The sequence below is a fragment of the Trichechus manatus genome, unplaced genomic scaffold (genome assembly GCF_000243295.1).
Source record: "Trichechus manatus latirostris isolate Lorelei unplaced genomic scaffold, TriManLat1.0 scaffold00054, whole genome shotgun sequence".
Taxonomy (NCBI): domain Eukaryota; kingdom Metazoa; phylum Chordata; class Mammalia; order Sirenia; family Trichechidae; genus Trichechus; species Trichechus manatus.
In genome coordinates this window covers 1,411,415-1,433,049 of record NW_004443990.1, presented here as the reverse complement: position 1 = coordinate 1,433,049, position 21,635 = coordinate 1,411,415, and the positions used below count along the sequence as shown (strand labels likewise).

General features: G+C 36.9%; 1 protein-coding gene across 4 annotated transcripts in view; it reads left to right on the top strand.

Moving 5' to 3' along the window:
• Positions 1-21,635, top strand: part of USP32 (ubiquitin specific peptidase 32) — a 229,520-nt gene that overhangs the window by 161,711 nt on the left and 46,174 nt on the right. For all 4 annotated transcript variants that reach the window (XM_023732684.1, XM_023732686.1, XM_004377840.2 and 1 more), the window contains 4 exons: positions 2,756-2,858; positions 18,275-18,473; positions 19,984-20,159; positions 20,678-20,818. In XM_023732684.1, coding sequence (XP_023588452.1) covers positions 2,756-2,858; positions 18,275-18,473; positions 19,984-20,159; positions 20,678-20,818 — 619 coding nt within the window. The remainder of the gene's footprint in view (positions 1-2,755; positions 2,859-18,274; positions 18,474-19,983; positions 20,160-20,677; positions 20,819-21,635) is intronic.

Genomic DNA, 21,635 nt, shown 5'->3' with positions numbered 1-21,635 from the left:
ATCTAATCTTTCGAGTTGCTGTTGTCAGTTTGATCCCATATAAATAGTTGTTAAAAGAGCATAATGCTCAAGGCAGACATTCTTTGCTAGTTAAGCTCAACTGTTGTTTGGTTTTAAGACTTCAGGGGATATTTTTGGTTTAAGTTTTAAAGATTATCTCAGGGGACTAGTTTCAAGGGTTCATCCAGCCCCCATGGCTCTAGAAAATCTGGACTCTTTGAGAATTTCAGCTTCTGTTCTGCATTTTCCCCCTTTTGATTAGGATTCTTGTATAGAATCTTTGATCAAAATGTTCAATAATGGTAGCTGGGCATCATCCAGCTCTTCTGGTCTCTTTGCAAATGAGGCAGTTTTTCATGGAGGCAATCAGCTACATGTTCCTTATCTTCCTCCTGTTCCTGACTCTCCTTCTTCCTGTGTTGCTCCAGGCGAATAGAGATTAATTGTTGTGTCTTGGATGGCTGCTTGGAAGCTCTTATGACCCCAGGCACTACACAACGAGCTAGGATGTAGAACAGGAGCACTAAACACATTATGAGGCCAATTAGCTGGGATGTCCCATGAAACCATGACCCTAAACCTCCAAACCAAGAAACCAAATCCCATGAGGTAGCAGCCTCAGCAACTACTCTTTTTGTTGTTGTTGCTGTAAATACATCTATCACACAACTTTTGGCAGTTCAACTTTTTACAGGTATTGTCTTAGTTATCTAGTGCTGCTACAACAGAAATACCACAAGTGATGGCTTTAACAAGAGAAATTTATTTCTTCATAGTAAAGTAGGCTAAAAGTCCAAATTCAGGGTGTCAGCTCCGGGGAAGGCTTTCTCTCTCTGTCGGCCTTCTTGTCAGTGTTCCCCCGGACTAGGAGTTTCTCTGCATAGGGACCCCGGTCCAAATGATGCGCTCTGCTCCTGGCACTGGTTTCTTGATGGTATGAGGTCTCATGTGTCTCTGCTCACTTCTGTCTTTTATATCTCAAAAGAGATTGCATTAAGACACTATCTAATCTTGTAAACCTCATCAGTATAATCTCATCCCAGTGATAAAATTTACTACACGTAAGGAGATCACATGTAACCTCATCACAGTGATAGAGTTTATAACACATAAGGAAATCACATCAGATTACACAATCGTACAACACTGGGAATCATGACCCAGCCAAGCTGACAGATACTTTTGGGGGACACAACTCAATTCATGACAGGTATAAAATAATTTTAAATGATTGACTAGTAGACCCTGTTCATCCTCTATTGTTATCTCTATTTTTATTAATATAAACATGATAGGACAATTTTGTAATAAAGTTTTTGTGCCTATGCTTAAGGGTTTGCTTGGGATAAAGTACTTGGGGTGAAATACCTGAGTTAATAGGTCTACAGACTTTTATAGCTATAATCCAATTCTTAATTTATTGTTGTTATCTGCCATCGAGTTGGCCCTCGATTCACCGCAACCCCATGCACAACAGAACAAAATGTTGCCCAGTCCTGCGCCACCCCATGATTGGTTATAGATTGGACCACTGTAATCTTAAGGTTTTCATTGACTGATTTTTGGAAGTAGATCACCAGGCCTTTCTTCAACATGCAAGCCACCACAGTACAACAAACTTGACAGATAGGTGACGGAAATTGACCATACATCCTAGCAATTCACTCCTAGGTATTTACTCAAGAGATACGAAAATATATGTCTATACAAAAACTTGTACATGGATGTTCATAGCAGTATTACTCACAATAGCCAAAACGTGGAAGCAATCCAAATGTTCGTCAACTGTTGCATGGATGAACAAAATGCGGGATACCCATACAATGAAATACTATTTGGTAATTAAAAAGCACCAACTGCTGATACTTGCTACGACATAGATGAATTTCCAACACATTATGCTTGGTAAAAGAAGCCAAGTGTAAAAGACCACATGTTGTATTATTTATTTATATGAAATATTTATAAAAGGAAAATCTGTAGAGACAGAAAGCAGAGTAGTGGTTTCCTGGGGCCGAGGATGGTAACAGAGATTAACTACAGATGGCATGAAAGATCTTTTTGGGGTAATGGAAATGTTCTAAAACGAGATTTTGGTGATGGTGGCACACGTTTGTAAATTTACCAAAAATCAGTGACCTGCACACTTAAAACAGGTAAATTTCATGGCATATAAATTATTCTTCAATAATACTGTTTTTAAAAACACCATTATGATGAGTGATAATGATCTTATGACTCTTGAAACTGGTTTATTAATGGAAACAATTTCACTAATAGCATCATGACCGACTCCTGAATACTTCCATGTTTTTCCTTGGTAAAGAATCCTAATGATAATTTGTGGGTATTTTGGTCATCTGTTTCATATACCTTTTTTTCTTGAGAGGTTATCCTTTTTCCCTTTTTTTTAAGTTTTATTGTGGTAAAATATATAACAAAATATTTACCGTTATAACCATCCTTCACTGTACAATTTAGTGATATTAATTACATTCACTGTGTTGTGTATAACAACACCACTATCCATTTTCAAATGTTTTTCATCCTCCTAAACAGAAACTCAGTACCCCTTAAGTCCTAAGTCCCAATTTCTCCCTTCCCCCAGCCCCTGGTAACCACTAATAAACTTTTGTCTCCCTGCATTTGCATATTACTAGATATTTCATATAAGCGGGATCATTATTTGTCCTCTTGTGTCTGACTTACTTCACACAACTCCTTTTGATGCATTGACTTTCTTTTGTATGTACAGAGGATGGTTAGAACGAGAGAGCAGATATGGTCTGCAACCAGGGCACAATTGGTTCATCATCTCCATGCAGTGGTGGCAGCAATGGAAAGAATATGTCAAATATGTAAGTAAGGTTTCTGTTTATCTATATTTTTCATGGAATTTTTCAGCTCCATCAGATTTTGCATGACCACCGGCTGTTAATAAAGTGCTCCACTATAGGTAAAGATTTATTGAAGGGGAAGGAAATGAATATTTATTTGATGCTTGCTCTGTGATTACACTTTGATATATAAATGTCCTCCCTTGCAACAACCCTGTGTGGAAGGTAATATTTGGGATGGTGGTGCCTGTGTATGTCGTGCACCTTCCAAAACCAAAAACCAAACCCGTTCCCATCGAGTCAGTTCCTACTCATAGCGATCCTACAGGACAGAGTAGAACTGCCCCGTAGGGTTTCCAAGAAGCAGCTGGTGGATTTGAACTGCCAGCCTTTTGGTTACCAGCCAAACGCTTAACCACTGTGCCACCAGGGCCCCGTCATGCATCTTATGTGTCTCATTTAATCCTCAGAACATCCCTGTGAGGAAGTTGGTATTACACTCATTTTACATGTGAGGAACCTGATGTTGAGAGAAAAAAATACCTTGAAATATCTTTTTTAGAATGGAAGATCTAAGATCAAACCTAAGGACTGACTTTAAAGCCCATGTTCATTCAACTACATCATTCCCATTATCTCTCATTAGTTCAACTTTTTCCATCAAAAAGTTGAAGTTTGATCACCTATTTAGAAAGTTAATTTCAGAACTGACATTAGTTCGGAATTTCAGAGCTAACATTAGTTCAGAATTTCTAAAAGATAATTTGCCATTATCCAAGTAAAGAGTTAAATAGGACAGTCTCATTACTGAATATTCTGGAGACATATAAAACAGAAATTTTTTTCAGAATTAGAAATCTAAAATTGCCAGGAATCAAATATCTCCATTGTTGGGGAGTCAGGTGATGTGTAGACTTGTCATCAGTTGCCAAATGATCACTAACCAAAATTCTCATAATTTGATTCATAGTTTTTCCTATATGTCCTTTTCTGTCATTGCTTATTACCAAAAGATTGATAGATAGATTGGTTTACATTATCTATTTTACCTCATTTTTCTGCCTGATTATTCCCCCTTTTGCAGAGTTTAGTAGTGTATTTTCACATGTAAAAGTTGTTACTTGGAAACCATGGACTTTGGTGTCACTAAGGAATCCCAGGTGGCATAGTGGTTAACAGTTCAGCTGCTAACCAAAGGTCGGCAGTTCAAATCCACCAGGCACTCCTTGGAAACTCTATGGAGCAGTTCTGTGATGTTCTACAGGGTCACTATGAGTTGGAATCGACTCAATGGCAACGGGTTTGATTTTTCTTTTTTTTTTTTTTTTTAAGGAGTAAAAACTTCAAGTACATTGTAAGTAGAAAATGAGAATATTGGGGTAAAGCATCACAGTCTTTATTTTGGAACACTTTTATGGTCTGTTATTGTTAGTTGGTCCTTAGAATGAGTGCTTACTAATGTCTTGATGGCTTCAGACCCAAAGAATCACGTAATTTAGTCCTTTGTTCTTTGAAGTATTACTTTTTTTTCCTGTAGGAGCATGATAGAGTCTTGCTTTTATGAGACAGAAGTGCACGGCTGAGAACATGAGCCTAGTTTGTTCTTGCCTACCATAACCCTTCCGTGCATTAAAGGAATTAGGAGAGGGTATTAAGGGAGCGAGGTAGAGAGAGGAATCTGTCCTCAAGAGTCATATTTCTCTCTCCACTCTGTCATGCTATATTATTGTCTAGTATGTGTCTGTCAAATAGAGACTTTAAAGTACACTTTAAAGTGAAGGCTGACTAACTTGTGAAAAATGTGGGACGAGAGTACCAGTTCATGTGGAGGAGAAGGAAGCAGAGACTTGTGACAACTTACTTAATAAAACGGAATAATAGCAGTCTTTTTTGAAGATAGTATTAATTAGAAAAATATTCTTTACTAAATAAAAGGTAGCTTCCTTTTAAATGCAAGTAGCTTTTTCTTTAAGTGGCATTCTGGGCCTTGTTTTCTCCACCTGTGAAATGAGAGTGATAATAAGTGAGCTCCCTCCTAGGATGTTATGCGGATTAAATAAGGTGATACGGATTAGGTGTTTTAGAATAGTATCTGGCACATAGTGAGTACTCAGTAAGTATATAGCTGTTAGTATGAGGAACCAGTTTAGAGTAGTCGCAGTGAGTCTAGACTCTGGAGCCACATATCCTGGATTGGAGTCCTGGCCCTGCCACTTGCTGTCTGACTTTAAACGAGTGCGTTGTCCTTTCTCTACCTCAGTCTCCTCATAGGAGCAATGGTGTTAATAATATTACCTATTTCAAAAGAATTTTCGTCAGAATTAAGTGAGTTTATACGTGTGAAACACTTGGTCCAGTGCCTGGCAAATAGAAGCCCTGTGTGAGGTTAGAGGTAGTGATGGTAGGAGTTACGGCAGCAGTCATTGCAGCAGCAGCCACAGTAATCAATTAGTGATTTAAATTTACCCTTCCAGTATACATGGCTACTCGGACAACTACTGCATTAAAAAAAAAAAAAAAATTGACATCCTTTTTTTTTTTCCTGTTTATATCATTGTAGTATATTTATATATGTGTGCCTTTGTTTGAGAACTGTGAGGGAGCTGCTGTTAGTATCAGTGTACAGACTTTTCTATTTAGTTATTGTGTGATTTTAGAACTACAAAGCACTTTAAAGCACCTCTCTTCTCCAGATTTACAAATGAAGCCTCTGAGGTCCATTTAGGTTTTATAATTGCCTGAAGTTGTCTTGGGAGATTACTTTATTACCTGATCTAGAACTCTAGAGCTCAAGTCTTCTGATTCCTAGCTTAGTACTTTTTCCATTATTCTATACTACCTTCCATTTTTCCAAGAGCAGAATTGTAGACTGAAGAAATATTAAATTGTCATAACTATTAGTTGTTAAGATTGTTAATATTTGCAGCATATACATGTATAAAGCATGAAAAAATGTAACATCACATCATTGATAGAGAAAAAAGTGTAATGCTGACACATTTTTGAATATCATAAACTATTCATATAACTCAGAAGGAATCATGAAATTATTTTATTATTAAAGTGGCACATAGTCCATTTAGGATTTTTGGTCAAATTTTTGGTTTCACCATTGGTGAAACCTTACCTCTCTTGGGAACTACCTTCCTGAAAACACAAGCTTCTATGATATTTCAGATAGTTTCAGACCCAGATCCAGAGTCAATAAAAACAAAACAGGATCTTTTTATGTTTAGGAAAAAAAAATTTCCTAGAGCAGCCGGAACCAAACAACACAATCAAAACAAGCCGGTGACTGTATAACCTATATGTATCTATATATCTACCTACCTGTATATATATATACACACACACATATATATACGTACACACAACACACATTATATGTATATATACGTGTGTGTATATATATATATATATATGCCTGTGATTGTTTGGTTCAACATATAGGAGGAAAGTAGTGATAAGATTAATTGATTGACAAGGTGGACTATTTCACTGAAAGCCGGAAGGAATGACAAGAAAAATAAGGCAGAAGAGAGGAAAGAATAAAGAACCTGAGTAGTGGTGCCAGTTTCAGGCAGTGCAGGACAATGAGAGCAATAGACTCTTAGAATAGAAAAGAAATCCAAAGACAGAAGACCAGTCTTATTTGGAGCATTGGGAAAGAAGTGAATAAAAGTCATTCATATCCCCATATTCTACAGATCTAATGATATCACTCACTGTGTCGTGGTAAAAACATGGTACAGTCTACAGTCTCTGGGGGCAAAGAACTGTTTAGACTCAAGCCTCTGGGACGCTATTACAATCATTCTGTTACTAAATTATTTTAAAACTCAAGCTAACACATTTAATGCCTGGTAACATTTTTATCGTATTTTATTGCCAGTGATATCTATAGAGTCAAACTATGGACTAAGCTGCTCAGAATAAATGATATTGTAGAAATAGTTTCATGTAAATTTTGTTTAGAAACATAGGCACTATATAAGACTTTCAAACATGTTAAAGTATTTAAGATGCAATTTCAAGTATTTCTCTTTGAAATTCCGTTAAATGCCAAACTCTGAGGAAAATCTGAAGAAAATTGTTTGCTCAAGTAGGGTTGAGGAGACCTAATCCTACTCAAAATATATTACTACGAATTTTTGAAAAGTTAATTTTTACTGCATAAACTTAATATAAATGGGATAGAGGAGTGACTATAAATTTTAAGAGGAGTTGCCTGTGGACCATGTGATCATGATGCAGACATCATTAATTAAACTCAAGAATACTTATGGAAAGAAGAAAGTGATTTCCTAGAGGACAACACAGTAACCTGTGAGAAGACTTCAGCTTTTTTTGAAAGATGGCTCTGTTTTTCTTTCAAAATGGCTGTGCTATATGTCTCACTCCACCTTTATGGGAAAGAAGCAAATGACCCAAAAGCTAATTAAAATTCAAATATTTTTCTAAAAAGCAACTTCCAGAGTAAGTAATAGATTCAATAACAAATCAGTCACTGTATAGTCTTTGCATCTCTGGAACACGTTATGAAAACAAACGCAAGAGACTATGAGCCTCACCAAGGCGATGTTATCAATTCTGGCAGCATATCAGGATCACATAAAAAGATTTTTTAAAAAAATGCATGCCTGCACTCCACTCCAAACCAAATAAATCAGAAAGCATAACTGAAGAGGTTGAATTAATTTAAAAAATGAGTCATTTTTGTTTACAGAAAATTTTCTTTTGAAACCTAATTTAAACTTAATGCATTTTGTGTGGGTATGGATTGAATATTAGAAAAGCTGTGAGAAGATCAATACCATCTTTAAGAAAGTGTGAAATCCAGAGGGCTGAAATCTAAACACATGATTAATAATATAAACTATTCAGACTTAATTTACATTTTTACCTCTACTGGCCATAGGTCAGTTTGGTTCTATTGCTTTATTGCCTATACAATATTTACTTCTTTGGTGGACAGTCCAATTTAAAATATTGATTATCCAAAACTCATATTTAATATGTTCTTGTTCTTAGGTGCCGTCAAATCGGTTCCAACTCATAGTGACCCTGTGTACAACAGAACGAAACACTGCCCAGTCCTGCGCCATCCACACAGTCATTGTTATGCTTGAGCCCATTGTTGCAGCCACTGTGTCAATCCATCTCGTTGAGAGTCTTCCTCTTTTTTGCCAACCCTCTACTTTAGCAAGCATGATGTCTTTCTCCAGGAACTGGTCCCTCCTGATAACATGTCCAAAGTAAGTTAGACAAAGTCTAACTATCCTCACTTCTAAGGGGCGTTGTGGCTATACTTCTTCCAAGACAGATTTGTTCATTCTTCTGGCAAGCAAGATATATTCAATATTCTTCACCAACACCACAATTGACAGGCATCAAATCTTCTTCAGTCTTCCTCATTCATTGTCCAGCTTTCGCATGCATACGGGTTGATGGAAAATGCCATGGCTTGGTTTAGGCACACCTTAGTCCTCAAGATGACGTCTTTGCTTTTTAACACTTTAAAGAGGTCTTTTGCACCAGATTTGCCCAATGTAATATGTCATTTGATTTCTTGACTGCTGCTTCCATTGACGTGCATCCAAATAAAATGAAGTCCTTGACAACGTCAATATTTTCTCCATTTATCATAATCCATATTTAATGTAGATTCCCAATTGTTAGTCATTTGTCAAGAATTTCATTTTACTTGGATCACAATCAACACCCAGTGGAAGCAGCAGTCAAGAAATCAAACAACATATTGCACTGGGCAAATCTACTGCCAAAAAAAAAAAAACCTCTTAAAGTGTTAAAAAGCAGAGATCACTTTGAGGACTAAGGTGTGCCTGACCCAAGTCATGGTATTTTTCAGTCACCTCATATGCATGTGAAAGCTGGACAATGAATTAGGAAGACTGAAGAAGAGTTGATGTATTTCAATTATTGTGTTAGGGAAAAGTATTGAATATACCATGGACTGTCAAAAGAATGAACAAATCTGTCTTGGAAGAAGTACAGCCAGAAGGCTGCTTAGAAGTTAAGATAGTGACACTTCTTCTTATGTACTTAGGACATGTTATCAGGAGAGACCAGTCCCTGGAGAAGGACATAATGCTTGGTAAGGTAGAGGGTCAGCGAAAAAGAGGAAGACCCTCGACAAGATGGATTGAACACAGTGACTACAACAGTGGGCTCAAGCATAACAACGATTGTGAGGTTGTTGCATGACTGGGCGGCAATGTTTTGTTCTGTTGTACATACGGTCGCTATGAATTGGAACCAAATCGACAGCACCTAACCACAACAACAACAGTATCCAAAATTATCTTGCATTTCTCCTACACTTTTAAGAAAGTTAATAATTAACAGAAAGAAATTAGGAGATTTCCAGATAAGCAAATTAAGGGAATATATGAAAACCAAACCAAACTTACAAGAATTATTAAAGGGAGTCATTCGGTTAGAGAACCAACAACATCAGACAGAAGCCTGAATGTAGAACGCAAGACCGCATTAGCCAGATACCAGTGTAGGTGATGAACTCCCGAGGATAAAATAAAACTAAAAGATTTACAGCAGGGAACCAGAGAGGTTAATCTGTAAATGACAACAATGTCAGAACAATAAAAGAGGGAATAAACAGTGTAGGTGTAGAACTTTCAAATGGCGAGAAAGTCAAGGCGATACCAAGTAATAAAAGGCTGATTCAAACTTAGGGAAGATAAGGGTAAATTTCAAGGTAATCACAAAGAAATTTAACAAACCTACTCATCAAAATAAAGAAGAAAAACGTAAAGTCTCAGTAAACACAAAATCTACAGAAACAAACAAAAAATCCACAAACAAAAGGAATTCAACACAGAAGAGTAAGAGGAACAAAGAAAATGTGAGCACCACAAAAAAAAGGCACTACAAAATGACAGCAATAAACTCACACCTATCAGTGATTACACTGAACATGAATGGCCTAAATGCACTTATAAAGAGACAGAGAGTGAGAGAATGGATTAAAAAACAAGACCCATCAATATGCTGTCTACAAGAGACACACCTTAGAAACAAATTTATTAAAAAACAAAGGATGGAAAAAATATGTATCAAGCAAACAGCTACCAAAAAAGAGCAGGAGTGGCAATACTAATCTCAGATAAAGTAGATAGACTTTAAAATAAAATCCACCGTAAGAGACAAAGAGGCCGTCATGTAATGATTAAAGGGACAGTCCATCCAAAGACACAACCATAGTAAATATACACCCAGTGACAGGGCTCCAAAATACATAAAACAAACTCTAACAGCACTGAAAAGAGAAATCGACAGTTCCACAATAATAGCAGGAAACTTCAACGCACCACTCTTGGTAAAGGACAGAACATCTAGAAAGAAACTCAGTAAAGATATGGAAGATCTAAAAGCCACAGTCAGCCAACTTGACCTCATAGACATATAGAACACTCCACCCAACAGCTGCAAAGTACACATCTCCAACACACATGGAACGTTCTCCAGAATAGACCACATCTTAGGCCACAAAGCAACCCTCAACAAAATCTAAAACACTGAGATAATACAAAGTATCTTCTCTGATCACAACACTATCAAAGGAGAAATTAACAACAGGAAGAGCAAGGAAAAAAAATCAAATACACGGAAACTGAATAATACCCTGCTTAAAAACCACCAGGTAATAGAAGAAATCAAAGATGGAATAAAAAAAATTCCTAGAATCAAACAAGAATGAAAACACAGCATACCAAAACCTTTGGGACATAGCAAAGGCAGTGCTCACAGGTCAGTTTATAGCAATAGATGCACACATCAAAAAAGAAGAAAGGAGTCCCCTGAAACCAAGTGAGACTAATGAGGTACAGGAGTCCAGTGACGGGTCAGAGAGCAGACGGGGACAGGGAAGCTGGTGATAGGGAACCCAAGGTTGAGTAAGGTTATTGTTGATGTGTTGTGAAATTGTTAACCATTGTCATAGGGCAACATTTGTAGTAACTGTGAAATGAGAGGCTGTTTTGTTCTGTAAGCCTTCATCTTAAGTGAGAATAGCAGCACAATTTGAGGAGCGTAGTCAATGTCACTGAACTGTGCATGTAGAAATTTTTGAGTTGGTGTATCTTTGGCTATGTGTATTTTCACCAAAAAAAAAGGGTTGAGATGTTAGAGGGTTGACATGTTGTGGGGTTGTTAACCAATGTCATAAAACAATATGTGTACTACTGTTTCATGAGAAACTATTTGTTGTGTAGGCCTTCACCTGAAGTACAATAAAAAAATAAACAAATTTTAAAAAAAGAAGAAAGGGACAGAATCAAAACATTAGCTACACAACTTGAACAAATAGAAAGCAACAGCAAAAGAAGCCCACAGCTGCCAGAAGAAAGGAAATAATAAAGATCAGAGTAGAAATAAATGAAATAGAGAATAGAAAGAACAAACAAAACCAAAAGTTGGTTATTTGAAAGGATCAACAGAATCAACAAACCATTGGCCAAATTGACAAAAGAAAGATAGGAGAGGACACAAATAACCCAAATAAGAAATGAAATGGGGTACATTACAACAGACCCAACTGAAATAAAAAGAATCATAACAGAGTACTATAAAAAACTATACTCCAACAAATTTGAAAACCTAGAGGAAATGGACAAATTTCTAGTAACACACTACCTACCAAAACTAACACAAACTGAAGTTGCAAATTTGAACAGACCCATGACAAGAGATTGAAAAGGTAATTTAAAAAAAAAAACTTCCAACAAGAAAAGAAAAGCCCTGGCCCAGATGGCTTCACTGGAGAATTGTACCAGACATTCAGAGAAGAACTTACATCAGTACTGCTCAAACTATTTCAGAACATAGGAAAGGAAGGGATACTTCTGAATTCATTCTATGAAGCCAGCACAACTCTGATACCAAAACCAGGCAAAGACACCACCAAAAAAATTACAAACCAATATCTTTCATGAATAGATGCAAAAATTCTCAGTAGAATTCTAGCCAATGGAATTCAGCATCGTATCAAAAAGATAATACACCACGACAAAGTAGGATTCATACCAGGTATGCAGGGATAGTTCAACATTAGAAAATCAATCAACGTAATCCACCACATAAATAAAATAAAAAGAATCACATGATCATCTCAGCTGACAGAAAAGACGTTCAAGAAAGTCCGACACTCATTCGTGATAAAAGCTCTGAATAAAATAGGTATAGAAGGGAAATTTCCTCAACATAATAAAGGGCATCTATACAACACCAACAGCCAGCATCATTCTTAATAGAGAGAGGCTAAAAACGTTCCCCTTGAGAACAGGAACAAGACAAGGATGCCCTTTATAACCACTCCTATTTAACATTGTGCTGGAAGTCCTGGGTAGAGCAATAAGGCAAGAAAAAGAAATAAAGGGCATCCAAATTGGTAACAAAGAAGTAAAACTGTCTCTATTTGCAGATGGTATGATACTATGCATAGAAAACCCAAAAGATTCCACGAGAAAACTACTGGAACTAATAGATTCAGCAGAGTAGCGGGATATAAGCTAAACATACAAAAATCAGTTGGATTCCTATACACCAATAAAGAGAATAATGAAAAGGAAATCAGGAAAACAACACCATTTATAATAGCCCCTAAAAAAATAAAATAATTAGGAAAAAATCTAAACAGAGATGTCAAAGACCTATACAAAGAAATCTACAAAACACTACTGCAAGAAGGCAAAAGAGAACTACATAAATGGAAAAAACATACCATATTCATGGACAGGTAAACTCAACATGGTGAAAATGTCAATTCTACCCAAAGCAATCTACAAATACAATGCAATCCCTATCCTAATACCAACAACATTCTTTAAAGAGATGGAAACACTAGTCTTTAACTTTATATGGAAAGGGAAGAGGACTCGGATAAGTAAAGCATTATTGAAGAAGAAGAAGAAGAAAGTAGGAGGACTCACACTACCTGACCTCAGAACCTTATATACAGCTGTGGTAGTCAAAACAGGCTGGTACTGGTACGATGACAGATACATTGACCATTGGAACAGAATTGAGAACCCATATATAAATCCATCCATGTACGATCACCTGATCTTCAACAAGGGCTGAAAGTCCATCAAATGGAGAAAAGACAGTCTTTCTAACAAACGGTGCTGGCAAAACTGGATGTCCATCTGCAAAAAAATCAAATAGGACCCATACCTCTCACTATACACAAAAACTAATTCAAAATGGATCAAAGACCTAAATATAAAACTGTGATGGTTAAGATTGTGCATCAACTTGACTGGGCCATGATTCTCAGCGTTTTGGCAGTCGTATAATGTTGTGATCACTTCCCTGTTGAAATTTGATATGTGATCACCATCATGATGGGATCTGCTGTGAGTAGCCAGTTAGTTGAAAGGGAGTTTCCTTCAGCATGTTGCCTGCATCTGAATATAAGCGGATGTCCTGGCAAGGCTCGGGGGCTTTCTCATTCTGGATCCTGCAGCTGACTCCTATTCATCTGAACTCCGGTTCTTGGGACTTGAGCTAGCCGCTTAACTGCGGTCTTGCCTGCCAATCTTGGGATTCGTTGATCTTCACAGCCTGTGAGCAAGAGCCTTGCCCTCCAACCTGCTGATCTTGGGTTCGCCAGCCCCTGCTGCTAGGTAAATCAAGAAAAGCTTCTATGCTGATCCACGGACTTGGGACATTCCAGCCTTTACAACCGTGTGAGGCATTTCCTTAATATAAATCTCTCCCTATATATGCATATTTATACACTTTACTGGTTTTGCTTCTCTAGAGAACCTAATCTAAGACAAAAACCAAAAATTATAAAGATCAGAGGAGAATAAATAAGGTCAAAGCTAGAGGCCCTAATACATGGCATTAACAGGATACAGACCATAACTAACAACACACAAACTCCAGAAGATAAGCTAGATAACTGGGATCGTCTAAAAATTAAACACTTACGGTCATCAAAGGCTTCACCAAGAGTAAAAAGAGAACCTATAGACTGGGAAAAAAATTTTGGATATGACAAACCGACAAAGGTCTGATCTCTAAAATCTGCAGGAAAATCCAACACCTCTACAACAAAAAGAGAAATAATCCAATTTAAAAATGGGCAAAGGATATGAGCATATACTTCACCAAAGAAGACATTCAAGTGGCTAACAGACACATGAGGAAATGCTCGTGATCACTAGCCATTAGGGAAATGCAAACCAAAGCCACAATGAGATACCATCTCACCCCAGCGTTACTGGCACAAATTTAAAAAATAATAATAATAAAGGTTGGAGAGGCTGCAGGGAAGTTGGAACTCTTATGCGCTGCTGGTGGGAATGCAAAATGGTACAACCATTTTGGAAAACAGTATGGCACTTCCTTAAAAAGTTAAAAATAGAAAGGCTATATGACTCAGCATTCCCACTCCTAGGAAAGTATCCTAGAGAAATAAGGGCGTCACACGAATAGACATATGCACACCCATGTTAATTGCAGCATTGTTCACAATAGCATAAAGATAGAAACAACCTAGACACCCATCAGCAGATGAATGGATAAACAAACCATGGTACATACACCCAATGGAATACTATGCAAGAATAAAGAACAATGATGAATCTGCAAAGCATCTCACAACATGAATGAATCTGGAGGGCATTGTGCTGAGTGAAATAAGTCAATCACAAGAGGACAATTATTGTATGAGACCACTACTGTAAAAACTCAAGAAAAAATTTACACACAGAAAGAAACAGTCTTTGATGGTTATGAGAGAGGGGAGTGGTGGGGAGGGAAAAGCACTAAATAGACAATAGATAAGTGGTAACTTTGGTGAAGGGTAAGATGGTACACAATACTGGGGAAGACGGCACAACTTGTCCAAGGCAAGGTTATGGAAGTTTCATAGACACATACAAACTCCCTAAAAGAAAATAGATTTAAAATTTTTAACTAAATTAAAAATAACAGTCATAATTAACAGTAGATGCTAACATCTGGAATAAAGAGTGCCACTTTTTGTACTTCTGAATTCTTTGAAGTTTCAACAGTAAGCCTATATTGCTATCTAAAAATTTAAATCCAGTAAAGTTAATTGGTAAGTGGAAAGACACCTAGGTTTTACTGTAATTCTTCTTGCTGCTCTTTCAGTTAAAGGCACTGGAATTTATTCAGAGCTGATTTTTAAAGGATCCAGAGATTGATAGTATCTAACAGGTTTATACATCAAAGAGGAGAAAACATCTAATAAAATGTTGATACATTGTCCCCTTATATTGATTCAATTTAGATACTACAATTGCATTAAAAGAATCAAAAGCATAAACTATGCTATGGCTATACTGTGGCTTAGAGTTTGTCTTTTAAATTTGATGTTTTACTTACTTCTTTGTAAGCAGTGCCTTCAAGACCCACTTCCATTGATCAGTTTTATGTACTAAAATTCATGTCAGTGTTTACTGAATGCCACTGGTTTTTTCTACCTGTAATATTGTCTGTTTCCTAAGATGCCTACGGGATCTTGTTCCACAGGTTGATTCCTTTTTAGCTCTCTCTTTACCCTCAGTCACAAATATTCTGATCTCCTCTGTCTTTAAAACACTCACAAATACACATTCTCATAGTGCTTTGTTTCCTTCTTCAAGTCTTACCTATCTCTGTTTTTCTAGTGCCAAACTTCCTGGAAAATAGTTCTATGCTAGAGGTCTGTGCTTCTGCGACTTTACAACCTCCTGCCTTTTCTCTGCCTCTCTGATCATTCAGACTCTGTGTCCTCCCAGAATTCTTCTACTACCTATCTGTAAACATTGCTCTCTTCTCATTTTACATATGCTTATAAAGTTCCCTTTTCTTGTGCTTCAGGAAGTCAAATTAGCCCCAGATCTTTATATCCAGCCTTTCTCTGTCCTGAGCACTAGATTAAAATGTCTAGATATCTCAGATCAGAATATCTCAAAATAGAAAACCCATTGCTATCGAGTCGATTCTGACTCATAGTGACTTTATAGGACAGAGTAGAACTGCTGCCTAGCGTTTCCAAGGATATAATCTTTCAGAAGCCTGCTGTCAAATCTTTCTCCAACGAAGCTGCTGGTGGATTCCAGCCACCGACCTTCCAGTTAGCAGCCAAGTGCTTAACCACTGCGCCACCATGGCTTCTTTCCCAAAATAGACTAATTACCAAATCAGCCCCATTCACCTATATACCCATATCTTGTAAAGGTATCAACTCCCATATAGTCTTCTAAGCCAGGACTTCATGTTCTATCTTGCAATTATCCTTGTTCCTCTTTCATATACAGTTAGTTGTCAAATTTTTCACCTCCTTTAATCCATGCACTTCTCCCTATCTCCTTATTTCTACCTTGGTTTAGGACCTGATCATGTCTTGCATAAATTATTATAGGAGTTTCCTAACTTGTGTTCCAATTTCCAGTTGCTGCAAAGTACGCTAGAGTTATTTTTTTTTTAACAAAAAGTGGATTATGCTATTTGTGTCTAAAAGCCTCTAACAGAAAAATCCTATCTATAAACTAAGTGAAAGAAAAAAAAACAAAAAACCAATATGCAGTGTTTAAAATGTGGTATGTCTATTTAACAGCAACCATAATGATAGCCACACTTACTGAATACTAGTCACTTTACAGACATCACTCATGTAATCTTCACAGTAATCCTATGAGGTGGATACTAATATTATCCCAGTTTTTACCCATGAAGATACTGAGGCTTAGAAGTTTAGCTATTGTGCAAGGTCACACAGCTGGTAAGTGATGGAGGTAGAATTCATAGCCCTTCCCATAACTCTAACTATATACCCCATTCATCTTTTATGTTTACATATATCTTTTCAGTCACAAGAAATGAAGGAAACTATAGTTCTATACCAGAAAGATGTTTGCCTGTGTTTTGTTGACTATGCAACGACATTCAACTTCGTGGATCATAAATTATATATAACATTGTGAAGAATGGGAATCCCAGAACACTTAATTGTGCTCATGAGGAACCTGTACATAGACTAGGAGGAAGTCATCTGAGCAGAACGAGGGATAGTGCGCGGTTTAAAGTCAAGAAAGGTGTGCGTCAGGGTTGTATCCTTTCATTCAATCTGTGTGCTGAGCAAATAATCCGAGAAGCTAGACTATATGAAGAAGAATGGGGCATCAGGATTGGAGGAAGACTCATTAACAACCTGTGATATGCAGATGATACAGCCTTGCTTGCTGAAAGCAAAGAGAACTTGAGGCACTCACTGATGAAGATCGAAGACCACAGCCTTCAGCATGGATTACACTTCAACATAAAGAAAACAAAAATCCTCATACCTGAACCAATAAGCAACACCATGATAAATAAACGGAGGAAATACTAAAGTTGTCAAGGATTTCATTTTTCAATCCACAATCAATGCCCACGGAAGCAGCAGTCAAGAAATCAAATGATGTATTGCATTGGGTAAATCTGCTGCAAAAGACCTCTTTAAAAGTGTTCAAAAGCAAAGATGCTTTTTAAGGACTAAGGTGTGCCTGACCCAAGCCATGGTGTTTTCATTCGCCTCATATGCATGCGAAAGCTGCACAATGAATAAGGAAGACCGAAGAAGAATTGATGCCTTTGGATTAGGGTGTTGGAGAAGAATATTGAATATACCATGGACTGCCAGAAGTATCAACAAACCTATCTTGGGAAGAAGTACAGCCACAATGCTCTTTAGAAGCAAGGATGGTGAGACTTCCTCTCAAATACTTTGGACATGTTGTCAAGTGGGCCCAGTCCCTGGAGAAGGACATCATGCTTGGTAAAATAGAGGGTCAGTGAAAAAGCGGAAGACTCAGTGAGATGGGTTAACACAGTGGCTGCAACAATGGGCTCAAACATGGCAACAATTATGAGGATGGCACAGGACCAGGCAGTGTTTTGTTCTCTTGTACACAGGGTTGCTATGAGTCAGAACCAACTCAATGACACCTAACAACAACAACATAGTTCAAAATGGTAGCTATAGTTACTGTTAAATGATAGAATCTGAGTACATATGATACTTATTTTCTTCATATTTTTTCTTTATTGTCTAATGACCATGTAAACTTTCATAATAAAAAATAAATAAATATTATTTAACCTTTCAGTATCAAAAAGGTCTTCCATGGTTTCCTATTTTCAGCAGAATAAAGTCTCAATTACTTTATATGACATAGAGTCCTTCACAGTCTGTTCCCAATTTATCTTACCAATTTTATTTGTATATACACTCTTCCTCCTTTAAGAGATTAAAATTTAGTTATATACTAAAATGTTTTTAAGTGGCTATAGACAACCACAGCAGGGGTAGGAAAAGTAGATAATTTTAGGATTCATTTTTGAAGGCTATGTAGTTGGATTATTAAGTTTTACTTTTTATTCTCTGACTTTATGATTTCTAGGACACCAACCCTATTGTAATTGAGCCATCATCATCTGTTCTGAGTGGAGGAAAATATTCATTTGGAACAGCAGTCCATGCTTTGGAGCAGAGTGAAGATAGACTTGGAGGTGGCAGCCTCAGTCATCTGAACACCACAGAAGAGAAATTTTCAGACAACATTTCTACTGCATCTGAAGCCTCAGAAACTGCTGGCAGCAGTAAGTATGACTTGTTTCCCATGAGGCTTTAGTCAGGGTTAGTTCTTAAGGGAGTATACTTTGGCAGAGGGGATGGTGGATGGGATATTGGGCAGCAGGCTTCCATTCACATAAATAAGTTTTGAGTGAAATGGTCGATTATATATACTGACTATATAATATTCTTTAATGTTACTAGCAGCTTTACAAAGAGAAATTCTGTTCTATATTTTGCTTCATTAATCTCTCCATATGAAAATATTTTTACTTTTTTCGTTGATCAAGCCACATCTCTCCATATTACTATTAAATTAGTTTGTCAATAAATTTGAATTTGGGGAGACAATTTTTGAGTAAATCAGTTTCCCGCTGTCAAGACTCTTAAGTATAAGCATACCTTCATTGGATTAAATGTACCCACACATCAGATTCTGAGGATATTTCAGGCCACAGTTGGGATTATTTTGTTAAAATACTGAAAAAGAATTCATAATGACTTCCATTATTTCCTTCAGCCCTTGTATTTGCCTAAAACTTAGTGGTTCCACACTTATGGGGGAGATGCTTTGTTGTTGTGGCCCAACTGAACTGAGTTGATCTCTATTATTCTGCTAACACAGTAGCAGGACCCTCAGTCTTACCCTGTTTTATTTCCTCTTTGAGATCCTCTCTTCTGTTGAGGGAGTAGGCAGATCAGGGAGAACTAACATTTTCTCTACAGAACTTCTCTTTGTAGAACCTACTGCCTCTCTTCCCCTACCTGACACTAGAAAGATCATTTAGCAGTCCTAGCAATGCTCTGATCAGCTTTAACACCAAGATTATTTCTTAACTCTCTCTTAGGTTCTCTGTGGTATATGCTTCTTATATGTTACGTGCAAGCTTAGCAGTGCTACAAGTAGATAGAAAGTGATTGATGAAATTAATACATAGTTGAGAGTTGATGCCTTAAAATACCATCAAGGTTCACCACTTTAAGCCATCATTAATCATTTTTCTCTGTGACTTTTTCTGTTGTGATGTTCATGCTTCCCTTTCAGATAGATCTGTTGGGTAACAATTTCTTCCTCCTAGAGTTCTTCTGTTGGAGTTTTTTTTTAGCTCCTTCCCTTTAGTTTAGAGACTTCCAATTGACATTACCTATCAAGAGCATTTATAATGTGTTTGCAGATGGAAGAGAAGAATTAAGGGAGACCATGAAAGAGCCCAGCTACCTGGCCACATCTCTTCCCTTTCTATCAGAGCATAGTGTTGCCCTCATCATGAATTATTAAATGTTCTAGGACGGTGGCCAAATGTTTATTTGGTAACAATATTAAAAACTTTTATCTAATGCCCTGCTAGGTATTGTCCAGAAAAACATACATTGTATTTCCTACCTTCTGCATATTTGTCAGGATCGAAGCATGTACCAACATGCCACCAGAATAATAGCATTAACTTAATACATGGAAATTGAGTTCATGTCTTCAAGGCTATTTATGTATAATAACTAAAAATAAAGAGATTCCATCCTTTTTTTTCTTTATAGGCTTTCTGTATTCTGCTACACAAGGGTCAGATACAGGCTTTGCTCGACAACATAACACTTCTGACAATAACAACCAGTGTTTGCTAGGATCCAATGGGAATATTTTGCTGCACCTCAATCCTCAGAAACCAGGGGCTATTGATAACCAGCCATTAGTAACTCAAGAACCACTAAAGGTAAGTAATTTGACATCTAACTTAAAGTCATCCTTTTTTAATAATTTTCATTCTGGAAGTTTTGGCACATAGCAGGAAGTTAGTGATTCGTTTAATTAACCTGTTATAGACTGAAATCTCTTTTCATAGTACATTTCTGTGAGAATGTTTTATAATTAAGTATGGTATAGGAGTAGTCTAATGATCCTTGGATATACCAGTATTCTTACCTAGGACAGCTACTGTAAAAATGTGGTTTCACATGTACATGGAAATTTTTTTTCCAAAGTAATTTTTTTATTGTTTGAAAGAAATCTGTAAAAGCCAATCTTATTATTTCCAAATATTCCAATTAGTTTTACAGGTGATTTTCTTTGAGTTCCCTCTCTTAAATAGTTTACTTTGAAAGTCAAAAATAAAAATCTCTTTTAGAAAATCCATTTTCTAAAATCATTGCTCTCGCATGTCTGTAGGTTTTGTTAAAGCACAAGAGACTCCCTAATATTAAAAATTAATATTTACCTTCCATTTTTTCTAAGGCTACAACATTAACACTAGAAGGAGGACGATTAAAACGAACTCCACAGCTAATCCATGGAAGAGATTATGAAATGGTCCCAGAACCTGTGTGGAGAGCACTTTATCATTGGTACGGTGCAAACCTGGCCCTACCTAGACCTGTAAGTATAGCCAATAATGCTTCTTCATATTCCTCACTTACGTACAGAACAGTCATTGATGGGGTCTTCTGTTACTTTTCTATATGAGTTTCACTATCCAGGAGTCAAATCTTATGGTAGCAGAGTACTCAGTACCTTTTCAAAGTATTTTAGGTTCCTTCACATTTGTTCATTCATTCATTAAACATTTATTGAGCACTGTATTGGGTACCAACTATACAATGATGTGACTGTGAGAAGTGGATGGCTAAGATGGAGTGGAGAGAATAGTCACTGGACTAAAGAAAATTGAGGAATCATCCACATAAACACAGATGGCATCTAGGATAATGAAGGTCTTAGGCTGGCGAGAAAGCCCAAGACCCAGTGCCAAAAAGTTCAGTGAATGTGGGAGGGTGGTGCAGAGATTACTTTGGCTTTTTGTGGTTTGTCTTTTTGAAGGAGGTATATATAAAAGATCACAGCATATAACAGCAGGAATTCAAACTTAGTGAATTCTGATTGTTGCCAGGACTAGGATAAGTCATTTAGAGTAAAATGCTGTAAAATGATTTGGACTTGGAGTATCTAATATTAAAATATGAGTAAGTTAACTATACAGCATAACTTGTTGTGCCTCACTTTTTACATTGTCAGTGCAGTGAAGTACCCTATAAGAAGACCTTATAACAAAATTATTTTGATATATCAAGAAGTACTCCCCTTGACAAGGAAGCTGGTGATAGGGAAGCCAAGGTTGAGTAAGGATATTGTTGATGTGTTGTGAGATTGTTAACCATTGTCATAGGGCAACATGTGTAGTAACTGTTAAATGAGA